The following is a 13,238-nucleotide window of genomic DNA, read 5'->3' as shown; positions in this document are numbered from 1 at the left end:
CACCAACTCCCGGAGTTTGCCCAAACTCATGTCCATTGAGTCAATGAGGCCATCCATCATCTCATCCTCTGTCATCCGCTTCTCCTCCTGCCCTCAGTCTTTCCCAGCATCACAGTCTTCTCCAATGAGTCAGTTCTTCGCATGAGGTGGCCAAAGTATTGGAGTTTCAGTTCCAACATCAGTCCTTCCAATGAACACTCAGGACTGATCTCCTTTAGGATGGACTGGTTGGATCTCCTTGCAGTCCAAGGGACTCTCAAGAATCTTCTCCAACACCACAGTTCAAAAGGATCAATTTTTCTGTGCTCAGCCTTCTTTATAGTCCAACTCTCATATCCATACATGACTACTGGAAAAACTATAGCCTTGACTAGACGGACCTTTGTTGACAAAGTAATGTCTCTGCTTTTTAATATTCTGTCTAGGTTGGTCATAACTTTCCTTCCAAGGAGTAAGCATCTTTTAATTTCATGGCTTCAATCACCATCGGCAGTGAGTTTGGAGCCCCCCAGAAAAAAGCCCACCGCCAACTTTATTTTCCACTATTTCCTCATCTATTTGCCATGAAGTGATGGGACCAGATGCCATAATCTTAGTTTTCTGAATGATGAGCTTCAATTCAACTTTTTCACTCCCCTCTTTCACTTTCAAGAGGCTCTTTAGTTCTTCAATTTCTGCCATAAGGGTGGTGTCATCTGCATATGTGAGGTTATTGATATTTCTCCTGGCAATCTTGATTCCAGCTTGTGCTTTGTCCAGCCCAGCGTTTCTCATGATGTACTCTGCATGTAACTTAAATAAGCAGGGTGACAATATACAGCCTTGATGTACTCCTTTTCCTGTTTGGAACCAGTCTGTTGTTCCATGTCCAGTTCCAAATGTTGCTTCCTGACCTGCATACAGGTTTCTCAAGAGGCAAGTCAGGTGGTCTGGTATTCCCATCTCTCTCAGAATTTTCCACAGCTTACTGTCATCCACACAGTCAAAGGCTTTGGCAGAGTCAATAAAGGAGAAATAGATGTTTTTCTAGAACTCTCTTGCTTTTTTGATGATCCAGCACATGTTAGCAATTTGATCTCTGGTTCTTCTGCCTTTTCTAAGACCAGCTTGAACATCTGGAAGTTCACCATTCATGTATTGCTGAAGTCTGGCTTGGAGAATTTTGAGCATTACTTTACTAGCCTGCGAGATGAGTGCAATTGTGCAGGAGTTTGACCATTCTTTGGCATTGCCTTTCTTTGGGATTGGAATGAAAACTGACCTTTTTCAATCTTGTGGCCATTGCTGAGTTTTCCAAATTTGCTGACATATTGAGTGCAGCACTTTAACAGCATCATCCTTTAGGATTTGAAATAGCTCCACTGGAATTCCATCACATCCAGTAGCTTTGCTTGTAGTGATGCTTCCTAAGGCCCGCTTGACTTCACATTCCAGGATCTGGCTCTAGGTGAGTGATCACACCATTATGATTATCTGGGTTGTGAAGATCTTTTTTCTGTGAGGTTAGGTAATACTATTATTGCCATGTTACAGATAAGTAAACTGAGGCTAAGAGAGAATAAATAATTTGATTTGCTGAAATCATGATAGCTAATATATATCAGATTTACACTATGTGCCAGTGTTAGTCACTCAGCCATGTCTGACTCTTTGTGACCCGATGGAGTGTAGCCCACCAGCCTCCTCTGTTCATGGAATTCTCCAGGCAAGAATACTGGAGTGGGTTCCCATTTCCTTCTCCAGGGGATTTTCCCAACCCAGGGATCAAACACGGCTCTCCTGTATTGCAGGAAAACTCTTTATGGACTGAGCCACCAGGGGAGCCCTTACAGTATGTGCCAGGCACTATCTTAATCATGTTACATGCTTTGCCTGATTTTAACTGACTGTAACCTGTGGTGAGCTGTGCTTAGTTGCTCAGTTGTGTCTGACCCTTTGCTTCCCCATGGACTCTAGCCCGCCAGGCTCCTCTGTCCATGGGGATTCTCCAGGCAAGAATACTGGAGTGGGTTGCCATGCCCTCTTCCAGGGGATCTTCCCAACAGATGGATTAAACCCAGGTCTCCTGCGTTGCATGTGGATTCTTTTACTCTCTGAGCCACCAGAGAAGCCCATAACCTGTGGAGATGGGTATTATTAATATTTTAATCTCCATTTGTAGATAAAGAAGCAGAGGCACAGAGAGGTTAAGCAACTTGCCCAAGATCACACAGCTGGTAACAAGCAAAGCTGGGATTTAAAGCTGGGCAGAGTGGCTTCAGGGTTGGCATGCTTACACACAGTGCATGTGGCCTCCTTAAGAAGGTATGCTGTCATATTAAATCACTTCAGCCATGTATGACTGTTTGCAACCCTATGGACCATAGCCACCAGGCTCCTCTGTCTACAAGATCCTCCAGGCAAGAATACTGGAGTGAGTTGCCATACCCTCCTCCAGGGGATTTTCCCAGCCCAGAGATTGAACCTACATCTCTTACATCTCCTGCATCACAGGCGAGCTCTTTACCACTAGCACCAATGAAGCACATAAATAAGACTCTTAAAGCTTTGAACCTCATAAATGCTGAATTCACACAGAACCACTGCTGGTGTGTCCTGGCTAGAACCTCCTCTGCAGAGCAACTTTGACACCCCCAAATGCTTTTCTGTGTCCCCCAAATCCCTCATGCTAAACCTCTGAGGCCAGCTGACATGCCTGCTGATCCTCAGCGGCCAGCTGCATGACCCAGATTGCATCACGGGAATTGCTCTGCAGACTGCTCTCCTCCATCCCTGCCTTGCTACAGCCTTCTGGCATTTCAATCCCTGGATTGGCTTCTTGTGCAACATCTGGACCTTAAACTTGGGTTGGGTACGGAGTCTTTCTATTATCCCACCTTTATTATTCTCCGAAGGAACCCCTCCCGGGTGGTTCTCCAAGTTTTGTGGTCCAGCTTGTCTTAGCAGGAATGGCCACTCTCCGTCCAGGGCCGCAGGGCCAAACCTCAATCCTAGGCTGCTTTCCTCTCTTTCTGGGTGGGCTGGTCTCAGACTCTAAGTCCCATAGAACGGGGACTTGAACAAGTTGCCTTCAACTCTGGGCTGCTTTGCAGAGCTGTCACCTGCTGTCTGGGGAGAGAGAAAAAAAAAACAGGCCGATTTCTCTTGATGGTGCTTCCTCCTGACAGCTCAGCTGGCCACAGATTGGCCAGAGCTTCTCCTTTGTGGGTGGTGATGCCTCAGAGAGCAGCCACCAAGGGACCTCAGCCTTGCCCTTACGCCACCCTCTGGAGAAAAGAGGAAGTGATCTCAGGAAAAAAAAAAATGGAGAATCTAAAGCTGGAGCAACGTCTGGCCCCCTGCCCCAGCTTTCCCACTGTGCAGGAGCCTGGACGCAGGGGAATAAGAAACAGAGGGTGGGTGTTGCTTTAGTAATCAGCTGGCTCCCTTTCAAGGCATTCTGTGGATTTGTAGATCTTCCTCTTCTAGGAGCTTGCCTGAGAGGGGTTAGCCAGAGCTGCAATCTACAACTCCTGGCTCCAGGATGTTCTAATACAGAACTTCCGTTTTTTTTTAAATCATTTTATTTATTTATTTATTTTGGGCTGTCTGGATCTTCATTGCTGTGCAGGCTTTTTCTCTAGTTGTGTGCAAGGGCTACACTCTAGTTGCTGTGTGCAGATTTGTCATCACGATGGCTTCTCTTGTTGCAGAGCACCTGCTCTAGGATGCATGGGCTTCAGTAGTTGTGGCATCTAGGCTCAGTAGTTGCCGCTCCCTGGCTCTAGAGCAGAGGCCCAATAGTGTGGCACATGGGCTTAGTTGCTTCATGGCACTTGGGATCTTCCCGGATCAGGGATCAAACCTGTGTCTTCTGCATTGGCAGAAGGATTTTTTTTTTTTTTTTTTTTTTTTACCACTGAGCCACCAGGGAAGCCCAGTGCATGACTTCTTAACCTGGCCTCCAGACATGGGATTCATCCACACAGAGGATATGAGAATTTGGATGAAGAAAATACATCCTTGTCATTACTAATCTCTAACTTCAGTTCAGTCGCTCAGTCGTGTCTGACTCTTTGCGACCCCATGAATTGCAGCACACCAGGCCTCCCTGTCCATCACCAACTCCCAGAGTTCACTCAGACTCACGTCCATCGAGTAAGTGATGCCATCCAGCCATCTCATCCTCTGTCGTCCCCTTCTCCTCCTGCCCCCAATCCCTCCCAGCATCAGAGTCTTTTCGAATGAGTCAACTCTTCGCATGAGGTGGCCAAAGTATTTGAGTTTCAGCTTTAGCATCATTCTTTCCAAAGAAATCCCAGGGCTGATCTCCTTCAGAATGGACTGATTGGATCTCCTTGCAGTCCAAGGGACTCTTAAGAGTCTTCTCCAACACCACAGTTCAAATGCATCAATTCTTCTGCACTCAGCCTTCTTCACAGTCCAACTCTCACATCCATACATGACCACAGGAAAAACCATAGCCTTGACTAGACGGACCTTTGTTGGCAAAGTAATGTCTCTGCTTTTGAATATGCTATCTAGGTTGGTCATAACTTTTCTTCCAAGGAGTAAGCATCTTTTAATTTCATGGCAGCAGTCACCATCTGCAGTGATTTTGGAGCCCCGAAAAATAAAGTCTGACACTGTTTCCACTGTTTCCCCATCTATTTCCCATGAAGTGATGGGACCAGATGCCATGATCTTCGTTCTCTGAATGTTGAGCTTTAAGCCAACTTTTTCACTCTTATCTTTCACTTTCATCAAGAGGCTTTTGAGTTCCTCTTCACTTTCTGCCCTAAGGGTGGTGTCATCTGCATATCTGAGGTTATTGATATTTCTTCCGGCTATCTGGATTCCAGCTTGTGTTTCTTCCAGCCCAGCGTTTCTCATGATGTACTCTACTAATCATCCATAGAAAAGAATGAAATAATGCCATCTGTAGCAACAAGGACCTAGAGATTATCACACTAAGTGAAGTAAGTCAGACAAAGAAAAGTATCATATAATATCACTTATATTTGGAATCTAAAATATGACACAAATGAACCTACCTACGAAACAGAAACAGACGCACAGACTTTTGATTGCTGGGGGTGGGGGGGGGGGGTGGGGGTAGGGGGAGGGATGGACTGGGAGTTTGGGATTAGCAGATGCAAACTATTATACACAGAATGTATCAACAACAAGGTCCTACAAAATAGCACAGGGAACTATACTTCATATCTTGTAATAAACCATAATGGAAAAGAATATTAAAAATGTATATACACACATATGTATGTGTGTGTGTGTAACTGAATCACTGCTGTAAAGTAGAAACTAACACAACATTGTAAATCAAGTATACTTCCGTAAAGTTAAACTTTAAAAAATGGTTCTAAACAGAGGTTCTGTCAGTTTCATAGGTCTACTAAAGGGTTCCATGGTACCCCAAAATCAGACTCCCAGCTCTTAGGAATTCTGTGTGACTCTGGCCCAGGAACTAGATGGATGTATCTGTGCTTAGGGCTCATGATGGGTGCTGGGATGCTGTGAAAGGAACAAGTCTGCAGGAAGAACAGAATAGAAACTCAGGTGTGGAGCTGACCACTACACCACAAGGCCAGGCCTCACCTCCTCACCGTTGCCACAGGAGCCCATTTTCCCTCCTCCAGGAGGCTGGAACAGCTCTGTGGCAGGTTCAATCTCATTCCCCATGGCACGGCATATGCCACCAGATGGCGCCATTGTAGGTGCCCGTGGCCGGGAGGGGCTGCCATGCTTCAAAGGCTTTCATAGTCGTAATCTAGTCTAATACAGTCACTGTTCCCAAAGCTGTTGGGCTTGTTGTCCAGGCCCAGTTAGGACCCTCAGAGACTTGAAAGCATGGAAAAGACTATGATGTCTACCTCATATGCAATTTAAAACAAAAGCAAAACTAAGCTGTAAATGATTCTGCTGAACTTCCAGTGACATTTCTAGATCTCCTGATCATGAAATTCCAGTCTTTGACATTGAACTTTCTTGTGCCCTTGATGTAGCAAGTCTGCCCATCAGGAAGATCAGCCCATCCTGCTGGCAAAGGGGTAACCAAGCCTAATCCGGCTCTGGGTGCCAACTGAGACCTAGCATCCCTATGCCCTCAGTCACAATGTGTCAGACACTGGCACATTCCAGGACATATGGTAACTACTTCCAGATTTCTGATAGACTAAAAGGTTTTGGAAAACTCTGGACCCTGCCCAACCAATTCACATGGCTTAAGCCAGCCCCAGTGTGGGTGAACCCCACTCTATGATTCAGAAAAATAAGGATCACTGAGGTATAGCAAGAGGCTTGCCCGGTGGCTCAGTGTTAAAGACTCTGCTTGCAATGCAGGAGCAGCAGGAGATGCGGGTTCAATGCCTGGGTTAGGAAGATCCTCCGTAGGAGGAAATGGCAAACTACTCCAGTATTCTTGACTGGAGAATCCCATGAACAGAGGAGCCTGGTGGACTGAAGCGTCATTTCTCCCATGAGGTATAGGAAAAAGTCCACATGTGGCATTATGCAAGTGTTCTGGCTAGATATCATGTCACTTGCAAACCTTATCTCAGCTCCACCCTGCCTCTCCATCCCTGACCTCCGCTGACTATAAAGCCAAACTTCTACCATCCTCAGGGCAGCTGCATCCTGTACATCTCAGGGTTGTGCTCACATTTGCCTCCACAAACATTCCAGCATGAGTTTTTGCCAAGCTTCACCAGATCCTCTACCTCCCCAGAAGGGACTCAATCGTCTTTGTAGAAAGAAAAATCGACAACTCTGACTCTGGTGGCTCAGTGGTAAAGAATCTGCCTGCCAATGCAGGAGACTCGAGTTCGATCCCTGGGTTGGGAAGATCCCCTAGAGAAGGAAATGGCAACTCACTCCAGTATTCTTGCCTGGAGAACTCCATGGACAGAGGAGACTGGTGGGCCTCAGTCCACGGGGTCGCAAAGAGTCGGATACAACTGCAGCACTAAGCACCTAATTCTGCCAGAACTCTGTCTGCAGTGTCAGTTCTGTAACCATATGGAAACACTTTCAATTTTGTTAATTCCCAACTTCCCAGACAAAACCCCATGGGATCCAAGGTTATGCAGAGTTAGACTTCCAGGTCACTGACACCCCTGATCAAATCTAGGAGGGTGACCAAAACCCTCCACTATTTCAGACAGTTCCTGCATCTGATGACAGCCTGCAGCTTTCACAACAGCTTTTCAAACAGCTGATGAACCAGATCTCATGAGATCCCCTGTATTCAGGCTTCGTCTTTACTGCTTCTCTACACCCTCGACTCCTTGGCTCAGGCAGCCGTGGACCTGCCACAGCAGCACACGCACTGGTAAATGAATGTTTGACAAATGGAGAGCTCCTTGGCCTCTTTCTGCCTGTCTAGGGCATCTGTGTGGAGTCTGGCAAGAAAGAAATCTGCTAATCTGGAAAGGGATCCCCTGAACCCTTAAGGGAAAATGGCAATTCCCGTTGGCCACTGGGTACTATTTCAGTTTTCTACTCATACTATCCTATTGCCACCAAGTACCAGCAAGCAATTTAGTTGGGATGAAGAATGCCCTGGAGAGGACCATGACCTACTATCACATGAACCTGGAAAAGACTGCCCTTAGGAGACATGGAAGTCAGAAGGGTGACAGGAATGGCATCTAGTCTGTTGCAACCTGGAGCCTTCAAGCCAACTGGCACCTTCTGCCCCATGCCAGCCACTATCAGTGACTGAACTGAACTGAGAATACATGTACATGAATCCATGTGTTGCAGTGGAGAAGTCACTTCAGTTGTGTTAGACTCTTTGCAACCACATGGACTGTAGCCCGCCAGGCTCCTCTGTCCATGGGGATTCTTCAGGCAAGAATACTGGAGTAGGTTGCCATTCCCATCTCCAGGAGATCTTCCTGAGGCAGGGATTGAATCCTGAGGGGTCAAATCCCAGTCTCTTATGTGTCTTGCATTGGCAAGTGGATTCTTTACCACTAGGGCCACCTGGGAAGCCCTAGTGTTACTATATGTGTTATCATTATTATTATTATGTACCACAGGAGGTATTAAGAAAGTCAGACACTTGTAGCCATAGTGTTTTCACCTTCCCTGCATGTCTAATGCAATCAGTTCAGTTCAGTCTCTCAGTCATGTCTGATTCTTTGTGACCCCATGGACTGCAGCACATCAGGCTTCCCTGTTCATCATCAAATCCCAGAACCTTCTCAAACTCATGTCCATCGAGTTGGTGATACCATCCAACCATCTCATCTTCTGTCGTCCCCTTCTCCTCCCACTTTCAATCTTTCCCAGCATCAGGGTGTTTTCTAATGAGTCAGTTCCTTGCATTAGGTGGCCAAAGTATTGGAGTTTCAGCTTCAACATCAGTCCTTCCAATGAATATTCAGGACTAATTTCCTTTAGGATTGACTGGTTGGATATCCTTGCGGTCCCAGGGACTCTCAAGAGCCTTCTCCAACATCACAGTCCAAAAGCATCAATTCTTTGGTGCTCAGCTTTACTTATAGTCCAACTCTCACATCCATACATGACTACTGAAAAAACCATAGCTTTGACTAGACGGACCTTTGTTGGCAAAGTAACGTCTCTGCTTTCTAATATGCTGTCTAGGTTGGTCATAACTTTTCTTCCAAGGAGCAAGCATCTTTTAATTTCAAGGTTGCAGTCACCATCTGCTGTGATTTTGGAGCCCAAGAAAATAAAGTCTCTCATTGTTTCCATTGTTTAATATTATAATGTTAATATCTAGTGTTATAAAGAGGGCCAATAGCTTCTTTTTGAGAAACAAAAGCTACGATGTTAAGCACTTACTATGTGCCAGGAGTAAAGGCCTTGCATACATGATCTCATTTAGTCCTCACAGAAATCCCATGATGTAGGTACTGTTTCTCCATTTTAAAGTCGGGTATGTGAGGCTCAGCGATGTTAACTAACTTACCCAAGGTAACACAGTAAGTCTTTAGCATCAGAATTTACCAGCAGGAGACTAGCTCTAGGATTCTGTATCCTTATCTGTGCTAAAAGGCATTTGAAATAGCACATGCACGACACACATACCCCCAAGTGGTAGATGTGAATCTCTAAGAGGGAGACACAAGTTTCACCCTTTGGGCTCCATACACAGGGCTGGCTGTAAAAGGAGACCCCCAAGCAAGTGGACCACTCCAGCTGGGAGTGATTGTGGACAGAAGTGGGCACTTGGATGCTTGTGGGTGGGGTGCTATGGGGGTATCTGGCTTCCCAATTGGGAAGACTAGGCTGGGGACAAGAGTGACAGACCAACTCTGAATTTCAGAAACACCTACAGTAGCAGTCACCAACTTCATCGCGTTCTTGTGCCTACGAGGCAGCTACAGGCGCAGAGAGGTGCTGAGGCTTGCCTAAGGTCACACAGCTCACTAGAGTGCAGGTGCAGTATAGAATCCTGGTCTTCAGGCTCCAGTTTGGTACTCTTGCTGCCACTCCACTCCCACTGGGCCCTCAGGTTCAGTGCACAGCAGTCAGAGGGAAGCCACGTCTTTGTGAGTGAAGCCATTGTCTGCAGAGTGGTTCTCAGTGTTGCCCAGAGACGTGCAGAAGTGCCAGTCTTCAAGTCTCACCCAGGACTGACTGAGGACTGAGATCCAGAAAAATGGGACTTTGAAAGCCCTCTAGGTGACCCTGATACACACTCAAGTGTGAAAACCACCAGCCTAGACAGAAAGGCAAAGTGCTGAGTGCTGCAGCCATACACATGCATGTGGGTCTTCAACTCGCACAGCACAAAGAAGGGTTGTCTTCCTAGAGAAGGAAGGAACACAGCTCTCAAGCCACACCTGCAGAGCAAGGTCACCTTCAAACACATGTAGCAGTTAGACATGCACAGACGGGGAGGAGGAGTGCAGCCAGCACTTGCTCATCCACAGGGGCATCAGAGCTAGTGTAGTTTTGCCAACTCAGCAATTCCCCAGAGATGTGCCAGTTCTGCTGCTTGTTGCCTGGGAGGTGCATCCCTGCCCTCTGGGAAATTGCCATGCAAGATCATAGAACCTCTGATCTGGGAGGGACCTTAGAGTGTATCTACCCCATTGCCCACCTCTACTGCATCACTGGTGATGCCCCTAACTTTCCTTCTCCAGAGGAACGTGGCAGGCTACAGTCCATGGGGTGGCAGAGTCAGACAGGACATAGCACTGAGCACAGAAATTTTTAGGAACAGTGGTAGGCTGCACAAAACATCAGTGGCTCCTAGTTTGTGGCCTCTGGCTTAATATCTTTCTTTCCCACTTGGCTCTCTGCTCCACAGGGGCACATGCCCCTGGGTCTGCTCTGCTCACCACAGTGTCTGCATTCAACAAATGGAAAAATAAAAATAGAAGATGGACCCACCCTCCCAGGAGAACACCAGGTTCAGAAAGAATACACTGGCATGGAGATGGCACTCTGTCACTCCTCGCCTCTTTTTCAACTGCCCACTGGAAATGTCCCCATGTCCCTTTAAGCCCCACTCCCGGTTGACCCCTGCAGGCCTCCTTACCCTCTGCTCTGAAGTCATACCATGGCCACATGGGTTCTGGTGGGGGGCGGGGCCCTCTGTGACGTCACCAAGGGCCCAGCCCTGCCTGGTCTTCAGTCTCCAGGTGCCAGCGCAGACCAGCGCACCGGGAGCCACTTCGTCTCAGCTCACGATGCGGTCTGTAATATGGCTATTTTTTTGGTCCACGTTTATCTCGTTTGTCTTTGCCTATATGTTTTATGTCCTGAGAGATGAAGCCGAAGAACCCCCATGGATGGTGCCCAGCGGAAGGCACGTCCGAATTCGGCAGAATCAACCAGAGCATGCCCCAGGCTGGTTTGGGAGCAATTCGCACTGGCTGTTAATCTTGCTCATGTTTTTGGTGATCCTGAAGTTTCCCGGAGGCGATGACGAAAGTAACGTGTGCACTCCTCCTGGCCGTCAGGGCTGTTCATCTGGCCCTCCAGGAAGAAAGAAGATAAAGGCTTCCCCCTACAAAGACTCTATGTGCGGTGCCTTAACCCAGGTCAAGACGAAACTTGTGAACCTTGTGTCCAGGATGCGGAATCTGAAACTCATCGTGGCAACCGGCGATAGACGCCAATGTCCCAATATCGAGGCTCTTGGTGATGCACAGAATAACATTACGGTACATGAGTTACGGGTCACCGGAGACCCCGAGGGAGTGGATTTTCACATCAAAGAAGAAGAGTAGTTGAGTGTTGACAAACGGTATCCAAACCAATAAAAGCATTTTGAAGCAAAAGGAAAAAAAGCCTCTGCTATTTTTTATTTGCGCTACGGTTTTACCTTTTCCAGAATGTGGTATAATTGGTATCATGCAGTGTATAACCTTTTCCAGACTGAGAGACCTGCGTTCGATCCCTGGCTTGGGAAGATCCCCTAGAGAAGGGAAAGGCTAACGACTCCAGTATTCTGGCCTGGAGAATTCATGTGTATGTTTTTGTGTGGGCATTAGCTTTCAAATCATTTGGTGAACAATCTAGGAGCAAAATTGCTAGATCATTAGGTATAACAGTGTTTAGCTATGTAAGACATTGCTTCGAAAATGACTGTACCATTTTGCATCCCCATTAACAATGAACGAGAGCTCCCCTTGTTCAGCTGAACAATAGCCAGGCTGGCCTATCACCCACCGAACTACAGAGAAGTACCCCACCCAGGGTGCCCCTTTAAGTGCCTGACATGCTGATCCACAGAGTAGGACCCCAGTGGGGGCGGGAGGGGGTCCTCTATGTGCCTGACACTGAACAATAGAGAAGGACCCCAGGCAAGGGAACCCTCTAAATGCCTGAACTGGCAGAGCTATGGAGAGAGACTAGCCAAAGAGGCCTTCTGATTGCTAGCTACCAGAGGCTCAACAAACAAACAAACAAACAAAAACATACTCTGATAGGGCCCTAACTCCTGTGGCTGAGGCAGTCTGTGTCCCTGCACATTTGGTGCTGTCAGGGTCCCTGTGACCCAAGCAGCTGCATCACCATCATGCTCAACCCTCACTGGGGCAGAGCTTCCACAGACTCTGCATCTATGCACACGGTGTCACTTTGGTTGTGTCCACCTCTTTGAGACCCTGTGGACTGTGGCTTTCCAGGTTTCTCTGTCAGTAGGGTTCTCCAGGCAAGAATACAGGAGTGTATTGGCCAATACTAGTTCCCCATAGCCTTCTACAGCAGTATATTTCCCGCTGTCCTAGCTGCCAACTCCCCTGAAAGCAGCTGCACCACCTCCATACCTGGCCCTCACTGGGGCAGACCCAAGTCCTCCAGGGCAGCCTCAGGAGTAAAGCCCAGTGGACGACCTACCTGCAGAGGTGGAAATAAAACCACAATTGAAGCCCAGGGATAGTGTGGCTAAGGAAGACCCAAAACCATCCCACCAGCTGTACAAGCTGCAGATTAAATCCACACAATCAACTAGGCAGATCCTGTGTCTACAGAATATATAAAAGGACACTGAGAGCTCCCACATAAGAAAATGTGCTAGTTCTGACAGCTGTGGACATTGGAAGCAAGCAGGCATGGGAGTAGGACCAGATTAGAGTCTAAGCTGCCCTCATAGCAGGTCCAGAGACCAACACAGTGTTGGAGGGCAACCTACGGAGGTGAGGTGAACTGTGACTCCCAGCGAGGGAAAGGACACTGACAGCAGTGACTCAAGAAAAACTTATTATTCTTCTATTTTGACTTGTTCTGTAGGTTTTTTTTTTTAATTTTTTCTTTTCTTTTTGACATTTCTGTTTTCCATTTTTCCCCACTCTGTTGTAGTTGTTGGTTTTATTAGCACTGTGAAATATAATTAAGCTTTTGAGTGTTTTTTTTTCTTTTTTCAATCACACTTTTTATTGCTGTTATAAACCTCTGAGTCTACATTGGCCTTTTGCAGTTCTGTGGAGTTTTCCTTTCCTTTTTTCCCTTCTTTTTTTAATTTTTAAAAACCTATTTTTTCCCCTACATTTATTCCTTTGCTTTTCCTACTGTTCTTTTCCCCTTGCAGTTAATCTTTAACATATATGTATTTTCTTTATCTACCTTTATTTAACTTTGCATTTCTATTCTTTCTCCTTTTTTTTTGCTAACTAAAATTTAAATTTTATTTGGATTTCATCTGTTTTTTTTTTTTTTTTTTTCCCCCACTAATACACTGTTTTCCCTCTGAGATGTAATCCGGGGTACCGTATTGGATTAGTTTTCATATCTCCTCAGTATCTTCTGGTCTGAGA

At 46.6% G+C, this 13,238-nt stretch overlaps 1 protein-coding gene across 1 annotated transcript; it reads left to right on the top strand.

Annotated features, from left to right (window-relative positions):
- Positions 1-10,667: 10,667 nt before the first annotated feature.
- Positions 10,668-11,210, top strand: LOC128070160 (protein FAM209-like). Its single transcript, XM_052663463.1, has one exon. It carries the CDS (start codon positions 10,668-10,670, stop codon positions 11,208-11,210), a length of 543 nt encoding a protein of 180 aa, XP_052519423.1.
- Positions 11,211-13,238: the final 2,028 nt, after the last annotated feature.

This window comes from Budorcas taxicolor, chromosome X, assembly GCF_023091745.1.
Source record: "Budorcas taxicolor isolate Tak-1 chromosome X, Takin1.1, whole genome shotgun sequence".
NCBI classification, from domain to species: domain Eukaryota; kingdom Metazoa; phylum Chordata; class Mammalia; order Artiodactyla; family Bovidae; genus Budorcas; species Budorcas taxicolor.
Note: the sequence above shows the minus strand (reverse complement) of the source record. Positions and strands in the feature narration are given on the sequence as shown.

What these genes read in the sequence shown, in the direction of transcription:
- LOC128070160 (XM_052663463.1), top strand. Translation starts at nt 10,668, where the DNA reads ATGCGGTCTGTAATATGGCTATTTTTTTGGTCCACGTTTATCTCGTTT.